General features: G+C 44.9%; 1 protein-coding gene across 1 annotated transcript; it reads left to right on the top strand.

Annotated features, from left to right (window-relative positions):
- Positions 1–8,799: 8,799 nt before the first annotated feature.
- On the top strand, positions 8,800–23,717 carry LOC311235638 (uncharacterized protein; the record flags this gene model as incomplete). The annotated part of the gene is made up of 4 exons (XM_084323103.1): positions 8,800–8,936; positions 21,831–22,305; positions 23,334–23,582; positions 23,691–23,717. 4 exons carry the CDS (start codon positions 8,800–8,802, stop codon positions 23,715–23,717), a joined length of 888 nt encoding a protein of 295 aa, XP_084179229.1.
- Between the last annotated feature and the right edge of the window lie 3,600 nt (positions 23,718–27,317).

Genomic DNA, 27,317 nt, shown 5'->3' with positions numbered 1-27,317 from the left:
GACTCGGAAGACAGGCCGCTCTGTGTCTCAGGATGTTGCTAGGTGGACTGCACGGTGGATTCAGCAGCACCGGGGCTTTTATACTGCCAGTAATGACAGTGACGCAAGCTATTTTTGGTGGGCATGCTGACAAAAGGAATCGATGGTGGTGTCTGCCAGCCAGCTCTGAGCATAGAGAGAGATAAAGGGAGGGAGGGAGAGAGAGAGAGAGAGGGACAGAGGGAGAGAGAGAGGGAGGGAGGGAGGGGGGGGATGAGATGGCAGAGGAGGGGAGCAACAAGGGAGGGCAATGAGACAGGGTCAGTGAGGACAGTTTTTCATAAAAATCATTCCCCTTGAAACCACCACAAGCATTTCAATGGCTACCTTATTATTCTGACACAAAACACATTTGAGTCACAATGGTACAGGCTTTCCTGAAGCAACACAGCTAATAAAAACAGAGTTGGCAACTATACAATGGCGTGGTTTTGACCTAGTGGTTAGCTGTGCAAACCAGAGAACTATTGAAAATGTCATCGTGATAGAAATATTTCAATAACAAAATTTGAAATTGCTACAGGCCAAACACCATGGGGCTGTGAATCCATTCTCCCGAAGATCAATGAAATGATTTGCAATTATCAGACGATGAAAACAAAAACTAACCCATCTACACCAGTGGTTCTCAACCAGGGGGTCCTTAGGAGGGTACCAGGGGGTCCCCACCAAAAGGTAGAATAATTAATTTTCACTATTCACTGACTAGAAAGCTAGACCCCAATGAGAGAATGTATGAGAATGACTATTCTGATCAGATTTCTGATCTCAATACCTTCTATGCGAGGTTTGAGGCTGGGAATAACAGCACCAGCCTACAAACCACTGCAATAGAGGGGGGGGGGGGGGGGGGGGGGCGCTGCTGATGGAGATTCAGTGTTCAGGATAACAGAACATGAGGTGAGGAGGACCTTTAAGAAAGTGAATATCAGGAAGGCAGCAGGACCGGACGGCATCCCCGGCCGCGTCCTAAAAGTCTGTGCCGACCAACTGGCCCCGGTATTCACTGACATATTTAACCTGTCCTTAGAACAGGCTGTCATCCCCACCTGTCTGAAGAAGTCCACCATTATCCCTGTACCCAAAAAATCCAAGCCTGCTTGCCTCAACGACTACCGCCCTGTAGCTCTCACCTCCATAGCCATGAAGTGCTTTGAGAAGCTAGTGAAGGGCTACATCTGCTCCTCCCTCCCCATCAACCTGGACCGCCTGCAATTTGCATACCGCCCCAACAGGTCCACGGAGGACGCCATAATAATAATAAAATAATAATTTAGGACCTGCTCAGAGCACACAGCAGCATCACACCTGGACAAGAGGCAGGGGAACTATGTGAGAATGCTATTCATCGACTACAGCTCAGCATTCAATACCATAGTCCCCTCCAAACTCATAGCCAAGCTCAGGGACCTGGGCTTGAACTATGACCTCTGCCAGTGGGTCTTGGACTTCCTGACGGGCAGACCCCAGGTGGTGAGAGCAGGCAACTGCACCTCCTCATCCATCACTCTCAACATAGGGGCCCCCCAGGGCTGTGTCCTGAGTCCCCTCCTCTACGCCCTGTACAAACATGACTGTGTGGCACAGCGGAACAACAACACAATCATCAAATTTGCTGATGACACAGTAGTGGTGGGCCTGATCTCTGCAAACGACGAGAGGGCCTACCTGGAGGAGGTTAAGGTTCTAGCGGGATGGTGTCAAGAGAACTGCCTCTCCCTGAACGTCAGCAAAACAAAGGAGATGATTGTGGACTTTAGGAGGTCGGGGGTCAGGGACTACAGCCCCCTCAGCATCGATGGGGCACCGGTTGAGAGAGTGAACAGTTTTAACTTTTAAGTACCTCAGAGTCCACATATCCGAGGACTTGACATGGACCACACACATTGACTGTTATGGTTTGTAACCGACCCCAATCGCACAACACAAGACAGGTATGAGAGTAAGCCAAGAACTGGGCATTTATTGTATACAACAGAAAACGGCACTGTCCCTTTAAGGGAGAACACAAATTACTGGAAAACAAGAACTTGGGAAAAATAGCAATGTGCCTTTAAGAGGCGAGCTGGCTAAGGGGAAGGCTAAGGGAAGGCTAACGGACAGGGCCAGGGCAAGGGAACAGGGCAGGAACAGGGAGGACTAGGAGGACTGGACAGGGAAGACTAGGAGGACTAGGAGGACTGGACAGGGAGGACTAGGAGGACTAGAGAGGACTGGACAGGGAGGACTAGGAGGACTGGACAGGGAGGACTAGGAGGACTAGAAGGACTGGACCGGGAGGACTAGGAGGACTAGAAGGACAGGGAGGACTAGGAGGACTAGAAAGGGGAAACAGGGACAGAGACCCGCGGAGGCGGGCTGGGGACAGGGACATAGAAAACAGGGTTAAGGCCTTGGACTGGGCGAGGGACTGGGGCACTGGAGGGGAATAGGGACAGAGGCCCGCGGAGGCGGGCTGGAGACAGGGACAGAGAGAAACAGGGTTAAGGCCTTGGACAGGGCGAGGGCTGGAGCTGCTTACAGGGAGGAGTAGGAGGGCGCAGGCTAGACGTCTGGAGGAGAGCGCGCCGGCTCGGAGAGCGCATCTGGCGCGGAGGTCTGAGTGGTGCGCGTCTGCTTGGAGTACGCGCCGGTACGGAGAGCGCATCTGGCGCGGAGGTCTGAGTGGTGCGCGTCTGCTTGGAGTACGCGCCGGTACGGAGAGCGCATCTGGCACGGAGGTCTGAGTGGTGCGCGTCTGCTTGGAGTACGCGCCGGTACGGAGAGCGCATCTGGCGCGGAGGTCTGAGTGGTGCGAGTCTGCTTGGAGTACGCGCCGGTACGGAGAGCGCATCTGGCGCGGAGTCTGGATGCGCGTCTGGATGCGCGTCTGGAGTGAAGAGCGCGTCTGGCGCGGAGTCTGGATGCGCGTCTGGAGTGCGTCTGGATGCGCGTCTGGATGCGCGTCTGGAGTGAAGAGCGCGTCTGGCTCGGAGGTCTGGAGTGGAACACTGGAATACCTCCCGTAGAGGATTAGAGAGCGCAGTACAGTGTCTCCCTCCAGGCAAACGGCGACAGGTGGCGAAGGCTTGAGCGCATCTCACGCCGGAGATGAAACAGCATAACAGACAGAAACAGAAACTCCCGTAGGAGCCTACAGATTGAGAACCTCCCGTAGGAGTTTGCTGATAGAGATATGATACGGAACGACCCGACAAGGACTGAGGGGAAGAGCGAGGTATTTAAAGCCCACAGGGGCGCTAATTAGAATACACATCAGGTGCGTGATGGTAATTGATACTCGAACTAGAAGTGTGAGTTCGGCACGGACCAATCAAACACATAATGACAGGTAGTCCAAGGGTGTGGGCTGCTGAAGAGCAGACGAGGGTAAAAGAACGCGAGGGTGGGGGCTGGAGAGGTGAGGAGACAGGGAAATAAAGGTCCAGGGAAGAGGCGAACCTCACATTGACAGTGTTATCAAGAAGGCACGACAACACCTCTACTTCCTTAGGCGCTTAAGGAAGTTCAACGTGAGTCAGAAGATCCTCAAGAACTCTACTCATGCCAGTGGCGGACTGGGACACAAATTCAGCCCGGGACATTCAGACGCACCAGCCCACACACCGGCCCACGCACCGGCCCCGAAACCGGCCCACACAACGGCCGTTATGAAACACTTGTCCAGTATTAAACAACCCAAGGCTGTGGCTAAGGAGTCAACATCAGGGAGACCAAATCTACACCCCGCCCCTAGATGTGCACTCGTGCACAGTGCACACACACACACACACACACACACACACACACACACACACACATATACCGTTACTTCCTGTCATTGGCATATGTTTTTTTTTTACTAACATCTTAGTGCCTCAATAGTCCGAGCTGCCGGTAGTGTTCCGTGAGCAGTGGCGCCTGCTCCGCGCTGCACGTCTCACTTGCGCAGGTGAGTAGCGCGTGCAGCTGCATCATTTCCCACGAGGATGAAGAACGGAAATCTCCCTCGAAGAAACGCTTCACGGTGAGCAGCGCGTCACATGCTCGGTCTCTCCCGTTGCCCGCTGAATCCTGGGGTGGTCGCGCCATTCTGTCGTAGTGGGGAGTTTAGGAGAGGTGTAGGATTCAAACACAGGACAGTAGGGTGAGAGAGACGAGGCAACGAGTCGACGTTCCAAAATAATAGGCTTTACTGAGCAAGACACAGGGATACAAGTTACAGGGGAACCAAACAAAACCGAACTTCAAACACGTAAACAAAACCTCAGCTGTGCTGGAAAATGTGGCAAGGAAGCAAAAGAGGACTCACAGGGAAATAAAGAATAGTACGGCAGGATACAGGGGTAGACAGGACAGCACGGAAAGGTACTGGAACAGGAAACAATGGCGGGACACTGGTAGACAGGGGGCGGCACGAATATATACAGAACTAATTAGACTGACAAGAAACAGCTGGGTATGAAGGCTAGGACACACAAGAACAATAATACAAATAATACATGAGGAGTAGACTAGAGCAATATTACAGGGACAGAAATAATACAATGAATACAAGGACACTAGACTAATGGGCAGACATCTGAACATACTGGGGAGCACACAGGACCGATAACAAATACAAGGGGAACACATATATACACACATCCAATATCTCCAGACAAAGAGTAGGCACTCCTGCAGTACCGCAAACAGAGCGCCAGAGGGTGGCAGAGGATTGTCTGTGTCCAGATTATGACACAACTGTTTTGCACATAGCAACCATTGACTACCACATTGTGATGTTTGTATTGTAATTAATTATGTATTTTTTATTATTATTATCATTGCTATTCTGCTATATATTTTTTATTATTTACACAATTTTATCACTTCCTTTTGTACTCCTATATGTTGATACTGCTGCTAGGCAGAGGAGCCATGGATAAATCATTTCACTCTATGCTGAAACACAATAGGGATGTGACAATAAAGCCAATTCTGATTCTGATTCATTGTGTCTTCCGTTGCCATGTACAAAACAATGAATGAATGATCATTACATTTATATAGAACAAAACAATGGTTGCTATGTTACAGGCAACCATGGTGGAAGAAAGAGAACTGGAACCATTCCAGAATGACAATTAATTTATGACATGTCGCATCTAATGTTTTATACCTATGGTATAGTGACCAATACCCTTCAATTGAATAAAGCACACAGACAAGATAAAAAAAACTATGTTATACAATACAAACTATAAACTATATACAAATAACTGCAAAAGATCAGTCAGATTTTTCTCTGCTGTGTGTCCTCCCTGGCCCTTGGCAAGCTGCCCGGAGACAGCCAGGAAGCCTTGGTTGAAGGCTGCAGATTCTGCCACCTCCCTCTCCCTGGCAACTTTGTCTTCCATGGTACGTGGAGCTGCAGTAGCTTCTTAGACATTAGCAAGAGTGAGTTAGCAAAAATAGAGCAAGCTCTGCATCACTTTTCAAGCCCATGCATTGCAACAAAGGTTTTCCACAGATTCCCAGAGGCACCAGCAGCTTTAAGCTGAATAAAATAAAAAACTATATATATATATATATATATTAGTGCTGTCAGGCGATTAAAAAAATTAATCTAATTAATTACAGGATTTGTAATTAATTAATCTAATTAATCGCATTTTAATCGCATAACCATTTTATGCCTGATGTTCTATATTCTATAATCATATTTCAAATTGCATGTGTCCGGATGGCAGAATTCAGTACTGTATCTACAAAACCTTCTGTTTAATCATCTTCCATCTATTAATTTGCTTAGATTTTTCAGGTCTGGTCAATTTGAGCATAGTGTTATTCACAGTCAAAGATAATTTTTTTTTTTTATTGATATTCTCATTTGGTTCATTACAATTTACTCAAGCCTAGTAACAGACACAGTATTTCGGACACTGGGAATACATTCCCTGAGATCCATAGATGTCCCTAGAATCAGATACAAAGAACATGCAAATGGACCATATAAAAAAAAGTCTGTAATGTGTATTCTACGTTCTTATGGAATGAATGAGATAAAAAAAAAATTATATAAAAAAAAAAAAAAAAAAAAAAATTTGTAATTAATTTTGAGTTAATTTTCATAACGCGATAATTTGCTGTGTAATTAATTAATCTAATTAACGCGATAAACTGACAGCCCTAATATATATATATATATATATATATATATATATATATATATATATATATATATATATATTAGTGCTGTCAGGCGATTAAAAAAATTAATCTAATTAATTACAGGATTTGTAATTAATTAATCTAATTAATCGCATTTTAATCGCATAACCATTTTATGCCTGATGTTCTATATTCTATAATCATATTTCAAATTGCATGTGTCCGGATGGCAGAATTCAGTACTGTATCTACAAAACCTTCTGTTTAATCATCTTCCATCTATTAATTTGCTTAGATTTTTCAGGTCTGGTCAATTTGAGCATAGTGTTATTCACAGTCAAAGATAATTTTTTTTTTTTATTGATATTCTCATTTGGTTCATTACAATTTACTCAAGCCTAGTAACAGACACAGTATTTCGGACACTGGGAATACATTCCCTGAGATCCATAGATGTCCCTAGAATCAGATACCAAGAACATGCAAATGGACCATATAAAAAAAAGTCTGTAATGTGTATTCTACGTTCTTATGGAATGAATGAGATAAAAAAAAAATTATAAAAAAAAAAAAAAAATTGTAATTAATTTTGAGTTAATTTTCATAACGCGATAATTTGCTGTGTAATTAATTAATCTAATTAACGCGATAAACTGACAGCCCTAATATATATATATATATATATATATATATATTTCCAAGCCTCTGATCTGCAGATGGTTTTGCACATGTGTTTTGCACAGGTCACATTGGACACCACCCTCTTTGTTAAAAAGTACAGACAGTGTGCAAAACCACCTACCGATCAGAGGCTGGGAAATATATACAGTATATATATCTTTTTTAATTCAGCTTAAATCTGCTGCTGCCTCTGGGAGGTTGTGGAAAGCCTTTGTTACGCGTGCATGGGCTGGAAAAGCAGAGCTTGCTCTATTTCTGCTTGGCAGATAATCATTTTATTGCCTATATTTATGTCTTTCCCTCAGGATCAATAAAGTACTTATATTCTATTCTACTAGTACCATGTCCATACCAGTGGAGGCTGGTGACCAAATTTTTAGGTGAAGCACAAATTATTATATTATATTATATATTAAATTATATTTTTAAAACATCCCCCACTGTGTGTCAGTGGTCAGTGGACACAGATGAAAACATACTATTAATATACACTATATATTAATATTAATACCAACACCAATCAATTAATTAATATTAATATCAATATCAATATACATATTAATATACTATCAATACTACTATTGAATATACATACACTATTCATTTCATTTACACTATACATTTCATCAAACCAGCATGTCATGTCTCCTTTAACTGTGGGTGAAAGCGACTACATTAACCAGAATGTCTGGCAATGTTTACTTCTGCATCTCACGCAACACACACAAGCCACCGGTCGTTTCAGACACAAACCCACACAACTGCACAAGACAGCAGTTCTCAGAGCTGCACACACACACCAAAGTTCCCCACATGAATCTCACCGTGACAAACCGGGAAAGCCACAAAGACACTAGCTCAGCTGTGCACCTTCAGCGAAGTGCGTTAGCCTAGCCACAAGCTAGCGGCAAACATTCAGACACAACGTTCATTCATTTAGCCAGCATCACTAACACCGTGCACATGCAAATATTATCCGCAGGCTGCATTAGCAGCCAGCAGCCAACGTGATACATTACATCCAAGCTAGCGTGATAACGTTAGTAGTTATTAGCATCCAAGCTAGAAACTGCTAGGCTGCCTGCTTATGCTTACAGTACCTGCAATAATGTTGTCATCCTCCTGGACAGATAGACTTGTTAAATCATAATATCCACATGTGTGTTGTGCTGGTCCTCAGTAAATGTCCCGCTATTAAAGTGCTAAATGTTAGATAATATAGAGGTTTCGAACGTGGCTGCTCTCAGTGCTCTGTTAATAAAATTTTCAATCAATCAATCAATCCCGCAAGGGTAGAAACAGCCGTGTAGCTACAGAGCTGCAGTCGTAGGAGCCATACTTTGATTGGATTTGCAAGGCTGCCAATCATTCAACCTCCGTGTATTGGATGTCAAGGGCTGTCAATCATTAAATCCTCCATTCAATGGCAAGAGTTTAAATGCACAGACCGTGCTTAGATGACATTAATAGCCTATTTTGATTGGCTATTATTTATTATTTATTTAACCCTGGGTCAACCTGTGCAGTTATTCTGCATGAATAATTACTGCAGGCATTACTGCAGTGCAGGCCTGCTCAGAGCTGTAAATTTTGGCAATTTTTGAAGAAAAAAAATTCACTGGCATTTTTTTTACAGAGGAAAACATTTATAATGAAGAAATAATAATAATAATAATAATAATAATAATAATAATAATAATAATAATAATAATAATAATAATAATAATAATAATAATAATAATAATAATAATAATAATAAAAAAAAATATATATATATATATATATATATATTTTTTATTTTATTCAGCTTAAAGCTGCTGGTGCCTCTGGGAATCTGTGGAAAACCTTTGTTGCAATGCATGGGCTTGAAAAGTGATGCAGAGCTTGCTCTATTTTTGCTAACTCACTCTTGCTAATGTCTAAGAAGCTACTGCAGCTCCACGTACCATGGAAGACAAAGTTGCCAGGGAGAGGGAGGTGGCAGAATCTGCAGCCTTCAACCAAGGCTTCCTGGCTGTCTCCGGGCAGCTTGCCAAGGGCCAGGGAGGACACACAGCAGAGAAAAATCTGACTGATCTTTTGCAGTTATTTGTATATAGTTTATAGTTTGTATTGTATAACATAGTTTTTTTTATCTTGTCTGTGTGCTTTATTCAATTGAAGGGTATTGGTCACTATACCATAGGTATAAAACATTAGATGCGACATGTCATAAATTAATTGTCATTCTGGAATGGTTCCAGTTCTCTTTCTTCCACCATGGTTGCCTGTAACATAGCAACCATTGTTTTGTTCTATATAAATGTAATGATCATTCATTCATTGTTTTGTACATGGCAACGGAAGACACAATGAATCAGAATCAGAATTGGCTTTATTGTCACATCCCTATTGTGTTTCAGCATAGAGTGAAATGATTTATCCATGGCTCCTCTGCCTAGCAGCAGTATCAACATATAGGAGTACAAAAGGAAGTGATAAAATTGTGTAAATAATAAAAAATATATAGCAGAATAGCAATGATAATAATAATAAAAAATACATAATTAATTACAATACAAACATCACAATGTGGTAGTCAATGGTTGCTATGTGCAAAACAGTTGTGTCATAATCTGGACACAGACAATCCTCTGCCACCCTCTGGCGCTCTGTTTGCGGTACTGCAGGAGTGCCTACTCTTTGTCTGGAGATATTGGATGTGTGTATATATGTGTTCCCCTTGTATTTGTTATCGGTCCTGTGTGCTCCCCAGTATGTTCAGATGTCTGCCCATTAGTCTAGTGTCCTTGTATTCATTGTATTATTTCTGTCCCTGTAATATTGCTCTAGTCTACTCCTCATGTATTCTTTGTATTATTGTTCTTGTGTGTCCTAGCCTTCATACCCAGCTGTTTCTTGTCAGTCTAATTAGTTCTGTATATATTCGTGCCGCCCCCTGTCTACCAGTGTCCCGCCATTGTTTCCTGTTCCAGTACCTTTCCGTGCTGTCCTGTCTACCCCTGTATCCTGCCGTACTATTCTTTATTTCCCCGTGAGTCCTCTTTTGCTTCCTTGCCACATTTTCCAGCACAGCTGAGGTTTTGTTTACGTGTTTGAAGTTCGGTTTTGTTTGGTTCCCCTGTAACTTGTATCCCTGTGTCTTGCTCAGTAAAGCCTATATATTATATATATATATATATAGGTATATGTAAATTAATAATAATTATGAATTATGAGCAGTGTTAATTTTGGCAGCTATTTTAATTTGAGTTTTAGTCTTAGTGTTATGGTTTGTAACCGACCCCAATCGCACAACACAAGACAGGTATGAGAGTAAGCCAAAACAGGGCAAATATTTATTATTGAACAAAAAGCGGCACAGTCCCTTTAAGGGAGAACACAAAAACACTAGGGTCAAGGAATATGGAAAATGCGGCACTGTGCCTTTAAGAGGCGAACAGGCTAAGGGACTAAGGCTAAGGGACAGGGCTAAGGACCAGGGCTAAGTGTCAGGGCCAGGACCAGGGGCACTGGAGAGGGGGACAGGGACAGAGGCCCGGAGAGGCGGGCTGGAGACAGGGACAGAGAACAGGGTTAAGGCCTTGGACAGGGCGAGGGCCAGAGCTGCTTACAGGGATGAGGACAGGGTTCCGACGGCGGAGGCCTGGCACGGGGACAGGGGCCCGACGGCGGAGGCCTGGCACGGGAACAGGGGCCTGACGGCGGAGGCCTGGCACGGGGACAGGGGCCCGACGGCGGGGGCCTGGCACGGGGACAGGGGCCCGACGGCGGAGGCCTGGCACGGGGATCACGAAGAGACGCCTTCCTCCCGTGGAATCGGGAGCGATGGCGTGCCGCCTTGACGTCTGGAGTGGGAACACTGGAAAACCTCCCGTAGAGAATTAGAGAGCGAAGACGGTGTCCCACTCCAGGCAAACGGCGACAGGTGGTGATGGCTGGGCCGTCGTCTCACGCCGGAGACGCGGCAGGTGATGGTGACGTACAGAATGGTAACGTCCAGAACTCCATGAACACTGAACACAGATACAGATACAGAGTCCAGAACACAGAACGACCCGACAAGGACTGGAGGGGAGTCTGCAACCTATGTACTCTCCCGAGGTGATTGCAAACTCCCAACAGGTGCGTGAAGGTAGAGGATCAAGGATGTCCAAGGGTGGGGGCTGGTGAAGAGTAGAGGAGAGTAAATCATCGCAAGGGTGGGGGCTGTTGAGGAGAGTAGACAGGGAAAACACAGGAAAAAGGTCCAGGGACAGGCGAATCCTCACACTTAGTCATGTGTCAAATGCTCCTTTTTCATTTTCATCATATTTAGTCACCTTCATTTATTTTTCGTTTAGTCAGTTTTAGTCAACTACAGGTCTGAGCATTTTAGACTTAATCAGTTTTAGTCTCAATTTTGTCTTTTTTGTTTTTGTCTAGATTTAGTCGCAGAAAACGGATGACATTTTCGCTTTTTTTTGTTAATGAAAAAAAAGACATTTTATTCTCTTGTAATGCAATTCTATGTACCGCTACAGTCAGTCAAATTAACATTAATTTCTATTGGGATCATAGATTCATGTAGATGCCCCTCTCCCCACTCCCCATATATACACCATAAGACATAATCAAACTAATAGTTTTAGTCTTGGTCATGTGTCAAATGCTCCTTTTTTCGTTTTCATCATATTTAGTCACCTTCATTTATTTTTCATTTTAGTCTTAGTCGTTTTAGTCAACTACAGGTCTGAGCATTTTAGTCTTAGTCAGTTTTAGTCTCGATTTTGGCGTTTTTGTTTTAGTCTAGATTTAGTCATCGGAAAAAGCTTTGTTGACGACCATATTTAGTCATCATTTTCGTTGACAAAATTAACACTGATTATGAGTGAATTTGTGTTTCACGTGTTGTCATAGAGAAACCTCCACTGGTCCATACATGTACCTCCCCTCCCCCATGCTGCTATGATGCCCGAATTTCCCCAAGGGGATCGATAAAGGAATATCTTAAACTCACTCTTGCTAATTTCTCCTAAATTGACTACTGCAGCTTTAAACGTCATCTTAATTACTTTATACAAATGTAGTTTGTCAAACTAAAACTACTTTGAATAAGTAGTTCAACTACATCCAAACGACATAGCGAAAAGATGATCACAATATGAGTCTGGAATCTAGTTACACAGAGCGACAACTGAAATGATACTGAGTGAAGTGTGGGTATGTTTGGAGCCATGCAGGCAGAACCTGTTTTAAAGAGGGGACATAGAGCAGTTGTAGAGGTGGAATCAGGAAAAGCCACATTTCTGGGGAAATATGTAGTTTGTAATGAACTACCTAAACTACATGACCCAAGGTAGGTAAATACTGAAAAAGCTAATGAGATTTGAATCTAGTTACCGGTAAACTACCACCTATTAAAAGTGCAATAGATAACATTCAGCCACTAGATGTCACACTAGAGCAACAGCATGTCATTTATCCAATCAGATGCATTCCACGTGGGGAAGTAGGGAGGGGATACATATGCACATATAACACAATAAACAACAACGTTCATTTTGGACCTGCCAACATGATAATAATGTATAATAATAATAATAATAATAATAATAATAATAATAATAATAATAATAATAATAATAATAATAATTATTATTATTTATTTATTTATTTATTTATTATTATTATTATTATTATTATTATTATTATTATTATTATTATTATTATTATTATTATTATTATTATTATTATTATTATTATTATTATTATTATTATTATTATTATTATTATGATAAGATCATTAATTAATCACTAATTTTGAGGGGAGGAAAGCAATACTTATGCAGCTTTCTAAAATCTCTGTGGATGTATTACTTTTTTTTTATGATTACTCTACATAAAAACGTTATCTTTAACTATTAAACTACTTCTATCCCCAGGCCATCAGGATGCTCAACGACAATAACACTATGTAACAAACCATCAAATACACTCACAGCACACACATCCACACGTAAACAGCTCACTGTAGCACCCACTTTAGACACTTTAACACACTTTATATTTATTGGTAAAGAGATTTGCACTACAACTCATACCTCATTGCACCTTACGCTTACCCTAAGTTGTACCTCATCCCATTTCTGCATTGTACTGTATTGTTTGTAGTGATTGTTAAGTAAGGGATAATGTACGAGGTCATTGTCGCAAAATAATTGACCGACACGGAGTTTAGAATACCGAGGCGCCTCGCCGAGGTGTTCTTTAAACGTATAGTGAAGGGCAATTATTTTGCGACAATGACCCCGCTTATTACATGGCTAACTTACTAACAATATACTTCATTTTACACCATCGACAAGACGAGATCAAATGCAGATGCAGTTCTGTTCTGTCACTCCGCCCTGTCATCGCCGGCAGCTTCGCCGCTCCCCGGCAGCCGGCAGTGTCTGATTGCACTGATGTCAGTGGGCTTGATTGCGAACAGCTGTCATTATTGCTCGGCAGAGGTCCGTTATCGAGTAATAACGGACCTCTGACGAGCGCTATTGACCAATCACAATCAAGCATTTCGGCGAATGTTAAAATGCCATGTAATAATTGTACATAATTCACCCACGGAACTATTGTTAGGAACATGAGTTCCGCCGGAACATTATACCTGGTGGCTCTGGACTGGACTCCACGGAGGTCTGCTGGACTCTTTGAGCTTTCATAGTCGAGCGGACCTCTGCGGACCAATTTCCTACATGTCTCGCGCCAGTTTACACATTTTTTTCCCCCCACGCTGTTCAACTTCTGTCATGTCGTCGTCATCCGATGTCAAAATAAAGAGTATGTTATCTCCGTTTCCAATATTTCGATAATAAAACGGGCAGTTTTACACACTTCATTTAGAAAAGCCATTCAAACATCTCAAGCCCTACTCTCTCTTGGCACGGAGCAGATCGGCGTCACATTAAATGCAGTTTGATGTCAACCAAAACCCCGAGCAGCGTTTTGTGTGACACCAAGTGGGCGCCGCGGACGCGTGAACACTAAAGGCGCTCCCATAGTCCAGCAGACTGTACACAGAGCAGACTCCGCGGAGGTCCGCGCGGACTCTTTGAGCTTTCATAGTCGAGCAGATCTCAGCGGACGTCCGCGGTCTATTTCCTACATTTCTCGCACCAGTTTTACTACATTTCCCACAATTCTGTCTGTTCTACTGTACTGGCAGATCAGAGGGAACATTATCAGCGGGAGAGAGAGAGAGAGAGAGAGAGAAGAGAGAGAGAGAGAGAAAGAGAGAAAGAGAGAGAGAGAGAGAGAGAGAGCGCGCTTCACGGGCTCATCTCTCTCCTCGCGCCACCAATCACTCACGCAGTGTCACATTTAATGCAGTTCGATGTCAACCAAAACGCAGAGCAGCGTTTTGTGTGACACCAAGTCAGCGGCGCGGATGTCCGCGCCTCAGAAAATAGGAGCGTCGCACCTGTGGGTCTGCTGTCCGCTGAGATCAAAGCTCAAGAGTCCGCGCGGCGCGGACATCCGCGGAGTCTGCTCTGTGTACAGTCGGCTGGACTATGGGAGCGCCTTAAGGTAACTAACGTTTCGTTTCGTTCAGCGTTTCTCTGATTGGCCACGACGCCAACGTGACCGCGCTAGCACGCCCCCTTATCCACGCCTGCCGCTCTGTGTGTTGCAGCGTGCGGCAGAACTGTGTGTTCTCGCCTTCCTCAATTTATACGCATGGAAGTATTGACTACGCCGTAACGAATCATTAAAAAAATATACCGTTAACTGGAATATGTTGTGCCTTTACACATATGTTGGATTATGTAATTGGTTTGTCATGACAAACAAATAAAAAAATCGCGATTTACCCGGTGGCTACAACAACACACAGTGACTGCATGTAGTCACTGTGTGTTGTTGTAGCCACCTCCTCAGAGGCAGGAATACTAAGCTCCCCCTTAAGCTCCAGGAGAGAGGAGAGAGGCTGAAAACCCGCAGTTCTTGCCCGACTGATGGGAGCCGATCGAATCCCGGATCCGATTTGTCTGATGAATACACCCAAAACATGGAGGTCCCGAATGCATGGAAGTAGTGATTGCGCCGTAACTAATCATTAAAAAAAGATACCGTTAACTGGAATATGTTGTGCCTTTACACATATGTTGGATTATGGAAGTGGTTTGTCATGACAAACAAATAAAAAAATCGCGATTTAACTGGTGGCTACAACAACACACAGTGACTGCCAATACAGTGGCCAATCAGAGAAATGCTGAACGCAAGTTAGTTACCTTAAGTGTTCACGCGCCGCGAACGTCCGAGCGTCAGGAGCTTCGCCTCTGCTTTGGGTCTGCTTTGAGTACCTTTGGGTCCGCTTTGAGCCCGCGGGAGTCTGCTCCGTGTACGGTGCGCTCGACTGCAAGCAACGTAGCAGTAGCAACCAACAAACTCGATTCTTGTACCGGATTGCATCTCTGGTAAACAAGAATACCCTGAAGACTCTGGCAGGAGCACTCATTCAAGGGTACTACGACTATGCTTGCACCTCATGGTACCAAAGCACCTCAAAGGCACTAAAAACCAAATTACAAACATCTCAAAACAAACGAGTCAGACTACTGCTTGACCTGACTCCTAGAACCCACCTCACCCCTGCCCACTTTGACAGCCTAGGATGGCTTAGAATTAGAGTAGACGACAGAGTACAGCAACTTGCAATGTGCCTGGTCTACAAGATACACTACATGACCAAGGTACCCATGTCAAAATACTTCCCAAAGGTCAGTGAATACCACGATCACAACATCAGAGGGAGCTCCACAAATCATGTTAAACCCAGATTCGGCTCAAACAAGGGACTAAACACGTTTCGCAATTATGCCACATCAATGTGGAACGCCCTACCCAAAGCTGTAAAGGAATGTGAATCACTACCCACTTTCAAAAACACTCTCAAAAAACACCTACGGGAGACTGCAATTAGAAACTGGCCCCTACAAATGTCCTAACCCAGTTGTACAGTAAATGACCAAGTATGGCTTTGTCAGTATTCCAATGTACAGTGTACAGTGTCCCCCCCCCCCCCCACCTCCAATGTACAGCCCCACCCACCCACCCAACCCCACCCCACCTACCCAACCTCCTCCAATGTACAGCCATGACAACATCCCCTCCAAATTCTTCAGAGACGCAGCAGCCGCCATCACCCCAGTCATCACACACATAATAAACCTCTCTATAAAACAGGGACACGTCCCCAAGGACTTCAAAATTGCGAGAGTGACCCCTCTGCACAAAAAGGGCAGCAAATTAGACCCAGGCAACTACCGCCCTGTTTCTATTCTTACCTCCATCTCGAAAGTCATGGAGAAAATAGTCTACGAACAGGTCGAAAAGTACCTGGCGGAAAAAAATCTAATCTACGAATTCCAATCTGGCTTCAGAACGTCCCACTCCACTGACACATGCCTCCTCTATTTGAACGACCACATCAAACAAGAGGTGGACGCGGGCAAACACTCACAGTGAGCTGTGGTGTTCCACAAGGAAGCATACTAGGACCGCTACTCTTCCTAATTTATGCAAATGACATGTCGTCAGCCTGTGACTGCAACTTGTTCCTGTTTGCGGACGACTCAGCCCTGCTGGTCTCTGACAAGAACAAGTTGCAGGTTGAAAAAACCCTCAGCTCGGAACTAGGCAAAATCTGCATATGGCTCGCTGATAACAAACTATCATTACACATGGGCAAAACAGAGTCCATTCTCTTCGGTTCAAATAACAAACTCAGCAAGACCGACGGCTTCTCAGTTGAAGTGGGTGACAATATTGTCACAAGGAAAGACGAAATTACCTACCTGGGTTCCATCCTAGAGGCAAATCTTTCCTGTGACAAAATGGCATCCAATGTAATAAAAAAAAGTCAACCAACGAACTAGATTCTTGTACCGGATCTCCTCTCTGGTAAACAAGAATACCCTGAAGACTCTGGCAGGAGCACTCATTCAAGGGTACTACGACTATGCGTGCACCTCATGGTACCAAAGCACCTCAAAGGCGCTTAAAACAAAATTACAAACATCACAAAACAAACTGGTCAGACTACTACTTGACCTTACCCCCAGAACCCACCTCACCCCTGCCCACTTTGACAACCTAGGATGGCTTAGAGTAGACGACAGAGTACAGCAACTTGCAATGGGCCTGGTCTACAAGATACACTATACGACTAAGGTACCCATGTACATGTCAAAATACTTCCCAAAGGTCAGTGAATACCACAACCACTACACCAGAGGAAGCTCAACAAATCATGTTAAACCCAGATTCGGCTCAAACAAGGGACTAAACACGTTTCGCAATTATGCCACATCAATGTGGAACGCCCTACCCAAAGCTGTAAAGGAATGTGAATCCCTACCCACATTCAAAACCGCTCTTAAAGAGCACCTACGGGAGGCTGCAATTCAAAACTGGCCACCGTAAATGCCCAAAACCCCCACCACCTCCTAATAGACAGTCTCCTCCCCACCGCATGTATATATTCCCTCCCCGCCGTATGTATATTTCTCTCCCACCCACCCACCCCCTCCTAATGTACAGTCCCCTCCCCATCATATGTATATACTCTGTCAGGATCTAGGGGTAACAGTACTGTATATTTGAATACCGTTTATGTCACAAATGTATCAGTACTAAATACCTATATGTCCCTATGCCATAAATGTCATGTATGTTGTGTATGTCATAAATGTCTATATGAATTGAAAATGGGGGCGGCTACGTGGCGCAGTGGGCAAGGCGCTCGCAACGAATGCTGGAGACTAGGCTCGAACAGGACGCCTCCTGTTCGAGCCCCGCTCTCCACATTGCTTTCAGTTTAGCTGGTCGTCCACAGTAATACACATTGGCCGTATTACGGGGAGGGAAACTGAAGGGTGGGGATCGGGCGTTGTGGACAGCGACTCCTACAGGTCGGTTGGTGCGCCTGCGCAGTAGAATCAAGAAGCGACGGGGGCGGGGCCCCTCCAAAGCCCAGACCCCCGACGCTGAAAGATCGAGCTGCGCAGGTGAAAAGATGCGACGGCTGTTACCTCGAGTATCGGAGGGGACTCGTGCTATGTATGACTTAGTCCATATTGCAGCCGGCTTGTGGGAGGCAAGAAACAACGTTCGAAGACAGGGGAGGGTTGAATTGGACGATATGAAAATTGGGATGGGAGAAGAAATTGAAAATGGGAGAAAAAGTGGATACAAAAAAATGAATTGAAAATGGGGGACCCTGATGAAAACAAGACAAACGTCTTTCTCAGGTCTGCATCCCCTTAACAATTGTGTGTATTAAGCCGTACTGTATTGTACCCATTCTGCAATCTGTTAAATAAAGTTTTCATTCATTCATTCATTCATTCATTCATTCATTCATTCATTCATTCATTCATTCATTCATTCATTCTACGTCAAATGTATATACACTCTTTTTCTGGACACTTTTTGTATCACAAACAGTACTTGCAAATCTGGTATGTCATAAATGTATAGATGTAGCAGTACTGTCTATCTGTATGTCGTGTGTGTCATATGATGAATTGAAAATGGGGGACCCTGATGTAAACAAGACGAAAGTCTTTCTCTGGTCTGCATCCCCTTAACAATTGTATGTATTGAGCTGTACTGTACTGTACCCATTCTGCAATCTGTTAATAAACTTTTCAATCAATCAATCAGCATGTTGTCATTCTGTGCTAAATAAATACTATTCACTCTGCCTCGAGCCACCGTCTCCAACTCTCATCTCTCGGCACTACAGTATATTGTATTGTAACTCAGTTACTTTTTTCCCCCTACTCTGCATTGTATATTGTATGTATATTGAACACTTTTGTTTACACTTGTTTACGTACTTTTGACTTTCTAGTTTAAACGTATCTATTTGTATCTAGCACACTCTCAGGAGCAAAACAGAAAAAAGCATTTCATATAAAAGTATTCTGTATTTTTGTATGACAACTAATAAAGAAACTTGAAACTAAACACTGACATGTTGCACATGGTCATTGTTGTCATGTCAAGCTGATGCTTGTGGGACGCCAGTAGGGGGCAGAGCGGCTAAGTGTGAGTGGATGACTGAATGAGTGACATAGCCGGTCATAGAGGTGCTTCGCATCTTAAAGGGGCTATGTACTATAAATGTCATTTTTCAGTCTCTAGCATTGTATTATAGTAATAGGAGTTCGTATCAATGTGTTTTAGTGTCTAAATACCATATTGGCGGATTGCTCTGATTGAGCTCAGCCCCTTTCCTCCTCCAGTAAATCAGGCCATTTTGATTTGAACGGCTGATATACGTCATACGGCCGCTGGGTGATGTGATTGGCTCTGTGGTTGGAGCTAATGCCCGCCCCCATTCTACCTAGACTAGACAGCGAGTGGAAGAAGCCACTTCCTCAATGCTGCGAGGCGGAGTGTGGCCCGTGCACTCTGGAGGGAGAGAGAGATGGAGAGAGAGGGGGCACTTGGGGGGGGGGGGGGGGGGGGGGGGGAGTCGGGGACACTTGCTGCGCGGCACACGCGAGTGTGTGCACTGCAGAGGTGTCGGGTTTCGCGCTCTCTCTCTCTCTCTCTCTCTCTCTCCCACCCCCCCCCCCCCCTCTCTCTCTCTCTCTCTCTCCCTCCTACTCTCCAGTGTGTGCAGAGGTGTCGGGTTTCGCTCTCTCTCTCTCTCTCTCTCTCTCTCTCTCTCTCTCTCTCTCTCTCTCTCTCTCTCTCTCCCACCCCCCCCCCCTCTCTCTCTCTCTCTCTCTCTCTCTCTCTCCCTCCTACTCTCCAGTGTGTACAGAGGTGTCGGGTTTCGCTCTCTCTCTCTCTCTCTCTCTCTCTCTCTCTCTCTCTCTCTCTCTCTCTCTCTCTCTCTCTCAGTCCAAGCATGGCTTTGTCAGTATTCCAATGTACCCCCCCCCCCCACCTCCAATGTACAGCCCCACCCAACCCCACCCCACCTACCCAACTTCCTCCAATGTACAGTTTCTATGTCAAATGTATGTCAGTATTCCAATGTACAGTGTCCCCCCCCCTACCCAACCCCCCCCCCCCCACACCTCCAATGTACAGCCCCACCCCACCTACCCAACCTCCTCCAATGCACAGTTTCTATGTCAAATGTATATACACTCTTTTTCTGGATTTTTTTAGTATCACAAACAGTACTGTATTTGAAAATCTGGTATGTCATAAATGTATAGATGTAGCAGTACTGTCTATCTGTATGTTGTGTGTGTCATATGATGAATTGAAAATGGGGGACCCTGATCTACCAGTAGCAGACTGTGTGGGCTGACTGTCACTCAAAGTGCTTATGGGCGGAGCCAGGCCATAACAGCCTGAAATCTTGAAGCTGGAAAATGATGGTTTTGAGTACTTGATTAGAAATATAAAACAATGAATTTTTTTGAAAAGAAAATTACAGATGTCTTCAATAGACTAACAGGAATTGTGTAAAGTTGCCCAAATAGTGCTAGGAATAGCAGTACATAGCCCCTTTAAAAAGTAGGATGAAACACTCGATAAGAAAGGGATAGGGTCCGATAGGCGCTGGTTCGATGCCGGCCGCGTGAACACTTAAGGCAACTAACTTGTGCTTCCGCGTTTCTCTGATTGGCCAGCGCTCTCCTTAGTGAATACCAGCCACTCTACGCTCGTTCCCTACGCCGGAGACATTTTTAGAAAAACACAAAGCCGCCATCTTTAATGTCTCGCATAGGTAATATTAATACCGCGGCATTATGCATTCGTAATCCCCCCTACATAATAACCATGCAGGTTAATCAGCAAAGGTTAATAATAATAACCATGCAGGTTAATTAGCAACGCTTGCACAATACCTAGGTTAATAATAAGTAGGCAATTGGCACAAGTGTAAATTATACATTCGTCACTCAGTTTTAACATTGACGCACTTAGCTCAACTCATTCGTCAGCTTGCTGTGGAGCCTATGGTCACAAGTTCAAATCACTTCAATTTCTTTTTTTTTACGTTTAATTAATTTATCATCTCAGAAACTTTTATCTTTCATCTTAAATAAGTAGGTCAAGACGGAAACACTCTTATTTTGAAGGAACAAAGTGGACCGAGCTCACTCGAGTGTTTTGGAGGGGTGTCTTGGTTATTAGTTTATATTAATTTCCTCATATTGAGTTACTGATTCTCCAAACGAAATCCCTTTTGGTCTTTTATAATGGGTTTAGAGAGGATAGGTCATCTTTCTAGTTGAGTATTTGTTGTATTGTAAATACTTTAAATAATGTAAATAATGGTTTAGCCGGTTCGACGGCAAGAGAAACGCCGGCGGAAGTGATCTGCCTCTTTGAGTTTAACGTGAAGAAGAACAGTGTAACAGAGGCAACTCGCCCCTGCCACGAATTCGACCATGCCTTGAGTGGGAGTCGAACCCCAGGCATCCGCACTGCGGGCGACATCACAAACCGCTGCGCCAAGAAAGGAATTCCCTTCTAAGCGCTGAGTTTGGATGCCTCTGGGGAGTGAGTTTTACACCCGTTACACTCACCCCCCCTAAACTCACATCACCCAAGGCATCCGGGTCACGGCACCAGTGTAACAGAGGCAACTCGCCCCTGCCACGAATTCGACCATGCCTTGAGTGGGAGTCGAACCCCAGGCGTCCGCACTGCGGGCGACATCACAAACCGCTGCGCCAAGAAAGGAATTCCCTTCTAAGCGCTGAGTTTGGATGCCTCTGGGGAGTGAGTTTTACACCCGTTACAGAAGGAGACAGCCACGAGGTCAGCAGGTCACACCAATGCAGGGAGGGAGAAGGCAGACACACAGACGTTCACAGGCATATTCTACATTATGGCCTTTAGATTACCAGACATTATGAACTGATGAACCTATCAACTTAAGATATTCGACATCAATGAACTAAACAACTATCAGCTGTAAAAGGCAGGACTCGTATTTTGCGTGTCTTTATTATCAGGAGCTCTGCTGGCGCGTCACCTACTGGAAGAGAGAGGTCTCCCTTGGTCTCCCACGCGAGCTGGCCTCCACCAGTGCTCACCAAGAGTCCTGTAGCCACCGCCGCCCCCACCACCCCTCCTAAGCGAATTACACTTTCACCCAGGCCCGAGAGCATCGCCAGCACAGGCCCCGTGCCCTGCCATTACTGCCCGAGCACCGGGCGGCAGTTTGCTGCCGTAAAGACCTGCCTGGTGTGTGGAGCCTCCATGTGCACGGAGCACCTGCGTCCCCACCTGGACTCCCCGGTGTTCCAGAACCACGCCCTGGTGCCTCCCGTGGAGGACATCTCCCCGTGGCGGTGCCAGGAGCACCAGGAGATGAACCGCATCTACTGCCGCCAGTGCGCCCTGTGCGTGTGCACAGTGTGCACTGTGATTGGCTCCCACCGGGGCCACACCTGCATCAGCATCAGGCAGGCTGAGAGAGAACTGAGGGTGAGAGAGTTTGATAGTGGAAAATTACAGCAATATTAAAGGTGCTGTAAGTGGTATTTTCTTATTTAAAATAAGTGCTCTACATGTTTAAATAATAGCTCTACATTCTGCAGCCATCACTGATATAGTGTGTGGTCAGTAACATGGGTCTCCCAGTCCCTCCGCTCTGCAGTAAACAGAACATACATTTTCTGGTATCCCGTTCCCACTTCATCCAATCAGGAGAGAGAACTTTACTCCACACTGCAAAAATGGGCTGACAAAAAAAAAAAAAAAAAAAAAAATGTGTGCTTGAAACAAGTAAAATAATCTGCCAGCTAATTTGGCTTGGAAAGATTTCTTGAAATAAGTACAAATATCTAGGGTTCTCTCCTGACTCGATAAAGTGGGAACGGGATACTAGAAAATGTATGTTCTGTTTACTGCAGAGTGGAGCGACTGGGAGACCCATGTTACTGACCACACACTATATCAGTGATGGCTGTCAGAATGTACCGGTAGAGCTATTATTTAAACATGTAGAGCACTTATTTTAAATAAGAAAATACCACTTACAGCACCTTTAATATTTCAGTGATGGCTGATGTAGAGCTATTTAACACTTCTTTTAAACAAAGAATACCACTGACCGCACCTGCCTTTAGCGGAGTTGTAATTACACAGTTCTCGTCTGTCGTTAGGCTTACACAGTAAACTAACTTCAGAAGTAGGGCTGCATGCTATGGATTTATTTATTTTTTTACAGATAATGAAACTGCAATATGATTCAAGATATTAGTGGGAATGTTAATTTTCATAATTAACATTGTGAAATTAATCCTTTCATTTTAGAGTGGCAGACCTCACCCAAAAGAAACAGGCTATCCAGGTAAGAGAGGCGACAAGACGTAAAGGAAGGTATCCTGGTTGGTTATTATAGCTCTGGAAAGGCACAAGATTTAGCCAGATTTTGTTTCAGGTTCCAGCCCTTAAAACAATTGGCTGTGTTGGTTTGGGGTGTGTGTGTCCGTCCCTCCCTCCCTCTCCAGGAGGTGCTGGGGGAGGCGCAGGCAGGAGTGCGGCAGCAGTACGCAGCCATGCGGGAGGCCCTGGAGCAGGAGGAGCAGACGACTCTACAGTGTGTGACCCAGGAGGAAGCCAAGGCCGTGGGAGGTCTGGAGGACCAGCTCTGCCAGCTCCGGGACTCCCTCAACTCCATCCAGCATGGCCTCCACACTCTGGAGGGCCTCGCTGTCGCCAAGGGAGACCAGCGGGTCCAGGAGCAGGCCTTCCTCATGGTAAGAATCAGAGTGACTAGAAACAGCATTGACTGTTTGTTAACAGGACATAAGATGGACTCATCATATCTGATAACGTTGTTTTTCTTCAAACCTCTCTCACAACAGGAATACAGCAAGGTTACCCAAATGTAAGTGTTCTTTATTTATTTTAATACATTTTATAATACTGCAGCTTGATGTCCCCTGGTTTCAACTTAACCCCTTGCTTAAGCTCGAGTGGTCCAGTACCGGTACAAGATTAATTTCACGCCATAAATAGATCAATACAGTCCATATTAATTAATGTTGCGTTTTTTCTTTTTCAAATGTAGCCAAGAGTAAAGAAAGACCCTAACCCTATAAAAAAAACAGCAGTCAAAGTGTATATTTTCAGCACTAGTTTAGTTTGTTTACCAATGATTTTAAGTATTATTAGCGAAATATGAGTTCATAAATATCTTTGCGCATCCCGGGGGAAACCGGATGATTTAGATGCAAGGAAATAACGCGTCATGAAAGCATTGTAGTCCTACCTAGCTCACGTCAGCTGCTGAAAATATTATTTGCGAAAAATATAAATATTTTATATATTTGTGATTATATCTCACGGTTCGAACAAACCTGAACGTTATTGCAATAAAATAGAACATAGTTTGTTTCTTGACCTTTCTGTGAACGTCTAGGGGAAAAAAGTCTGTCAATCTGATGAAAAATGGCGGAGCTATTTACATTATAAAAAAGTAACTCTACTTACAGATTTCATTCAGTCTTTGCTGCCCTGTAACGGGCGCCGGGTGGTACTAAATCCAGATTGAATTGCCATTGGAAAGAGGAGATTTGGCCCGATTCATAGACACAATATTTCTGACATTGTGAATTAGGTTTGTAACGGTACACAAAAACCCCGGTTCGGTACGTACCTTGGTTTTGAAGTCACGGTTCGGTATGGGTTTTCGGTACAGTGGGGGAAAGTTTGGCTTTCCATGTTCCACTCAGGGGTGATGTAGTGTGCAGTAACTAATTGTACTTGTAGGGCTGTCAACGAATATTCTATATTGAAATTAATTATTGATTTGTTAAATAAAAAATTAAAAAATTATTATATTAGATTGTGAAAAAAACAGCCCCCGGTGGGCGGTTGTTAGTGGTTAACATACCGTTGTATTCGTTCGGTACACAGCCGTACTGAACGGTTCGGTACGGATACGCGTACCTTTACACCCCTATTGTGAATACATTCCCTGAGGTCCATAGATGTCCCTAGATACCAATAACATGCAAATGGACCTTGTAGAAGTGGTCGAGCAATCTTCCATTTACTTGGGTATGTACTTTTAGGCACATTTTCTGAAAATATGGCTAGGGCTTAAGAGCTTAAAGGGATGGTTGTGAGTTTTGGAACGCTATCCCCGTTTCTTACTAACCAATGGATGTTGATCGGTAGAATCCTTTCTTAGTACACTCCATGCTTGTCCTCGTGCTAGCTCCAGATAGTTGGCTACGAACCAATACAAAGTCGATGGGGTCACGCTCCTGCCTGTGCAAACCGACTGAGGCTTGTTGAAATTTACTTTGTGTGCACTCTGTGACGTAAATGTCAGCAACCTCTGTCAATTCTGCATTGGATTGTGGCCAACTAGCCAGAGCTAGTATGAGGAACAGCATGGATTGCGCTGAGAAAGGACTCTTACTGAACATTATTGGTTAGTAGCAAATAGGGTTAGGTTAAGCTAGGGTTCTAAAAATCATAACTCATTTTAAATTGTACTAATTTAAAATAGAAATCGATTTATAATATGAAACATTTAAATGGTTGAAAGTGGTGCCTTCTAAGTGCCTTCTAGTCTAGCTTAAGGAGACGGCCTTTATGAATACTCTTCATCTAGGGCGGTGGCTAGTTCTAGCGAAAGCCGAACTAGAATGGAGAAGTAAGACAACTCCTTCCCTCCACTAGTCTGAGGGTTCACCTTGGGCAAGTGTTAGTACCCTCTCTAGCCTCCCTACCTAGGGATACAGGGTGCATAGGGCAGATGGGGCTCATAGCCATGCAAGGCAACCCATCTAGGAGAAGGACACTCCGAACAAAAACCACGGGTGCTGCTTGCACCTGGCTCCGAGCCGTCTACCACCTGGAGGCATTGGAGTGAAGGGCGGATAAGGGATCATGCCTAAAACGGCCAAAGTAGGACTACGAGGAGTTGCGCCCCACAGTCTTTAAATTGCGCATTGTAAGGCCTAAAATATGGAGAACAAAGTCATTCCTAAACCTATACTTCCAGCGGCGGGAGTCCGCAGGAACCAAGCAGAGGATGGTGGTGCTGGTCCTCTCCCCAGAGGACAGTATGACGATAGGACCCCAAACCCGGAAGGGAGGCTTCTATCCGATCACAGCACGCGGTCCAATGCACCCCTGCGTTGTCGGAGACCATTCACCATGGGAACCTTCAACGCAAACACAGTGAGAGAAGAAGCAAGATTGGAGGAACTGGCACACTGTGCCGAGGAAAGGGGGGTTGAGATCCTGGGAATCCAGGAGCATAGAAGAGTGCATGCTGAGGATCAGATAGTGTATCACAGAGTGGAAAGATGCTGGTTCATCACCTCATCAGCGTGGCGAAACGAGGCACAGGCTGCCACTGGCGGTGTGGGGCTATTGCTGAGTTATCGGGCACGTAAAGCTCTCCGTAGGGTACGCTATCACACCAACAGGATCCTTATTGCTGACTTTGATGGCAACCCAGTTACAACTGTCATAGTCGTGTACTCACCCACCAATGTGGCACTAGCTGAGGAGGTGGAGAAGTTCTATGAGGACCTTGCAACAGCGGTCTATGATATCCCGGCTCACAACTTCCTAGCAATCCTGGGTGACTTCAATGCAAGGCTCGGACCAGAGGATGCACCTTTCACACACCACGAATCCACCAATCGCAATGGCGAATACCTGGCAGCCCTACTGATGGAACACGAGCTACTGGCTGCGAACACCATGTTCCAGAAAAGAAGGGGCAAGAGATGGACCTTCCAGGATCGGGCTACCGGTATGCAACGTCAACTGGACTACATACTAGTAAGACGAAGGTGGAGGAACTCCATCCTGAATGCTGAACCTTACAGCACGTTCAACTCTGTGGGCTCTGATCATCGAGTGGTCTCCATGAGGGTGCGACTGAGCCTCAGGGTCCCCAAACCAAGCCTGAAGACGCGGTATGACTGGAAGGCGTTCTCAGTCAACCCTGGCCTTCAAACTAGGTACGCAGTGGAAGTGAGGAATCGCTTTCAGCTGCTAGGTGAGGGGGAGGAGCCTAATACCAAATACAAGCGGTTCGTTGCTGCGAATGAAGAGGCGGCCAGGATGTGTGTTCCAGTGGTGGAGAGGAATGGGGTCTCCCGGAGGTCCAAACACCCAGAAGTCATGGTGGCACGTGAGGGCGTGGAGGAGGCACGACGAGGCTACGGGCATGAGCAGACTGCAGAGAATCGCAAGGTACTGAAAAAGGCCAAACAGCTTTTGTTCGATACCTACGACAAGATAAGGGGGGAGGGGTTGATGGAGAAGGTGCAGAGAGTGGAGGCAGCGCATGGTGAACAGCAGTATGGGGAGGCATGGAGGGTCATCAATGAGATGAGTGGGAGGAAAAGGTCGAAGCAGGGACAGGTAGAAGGCAACAGCCCAGAGGAGAGGGTGACCTCCTGGTTCACTCACTTCCGAAATCTACTGGGAACACACTCGACAGTGGATGAAGATGAGGA

Source organism: Notolepis coatsorum (genome assembly GCF_963971535.1).
Source record: "Notolepis coatsorum genome assembly, chromosome: 10".
Classification (NCBI taxonomy): Eukaryota; Metazoa; Chordata; class Actinopteri; order Aulopiformes; family Paralepididae; genus Notolepis; species Notolepis coatsorum.
The sequence above is the reverse complement of the archived record's forward strand: the minus strand, read 5'-3'. Positions and strand labels throughout refer to the sequence as shown.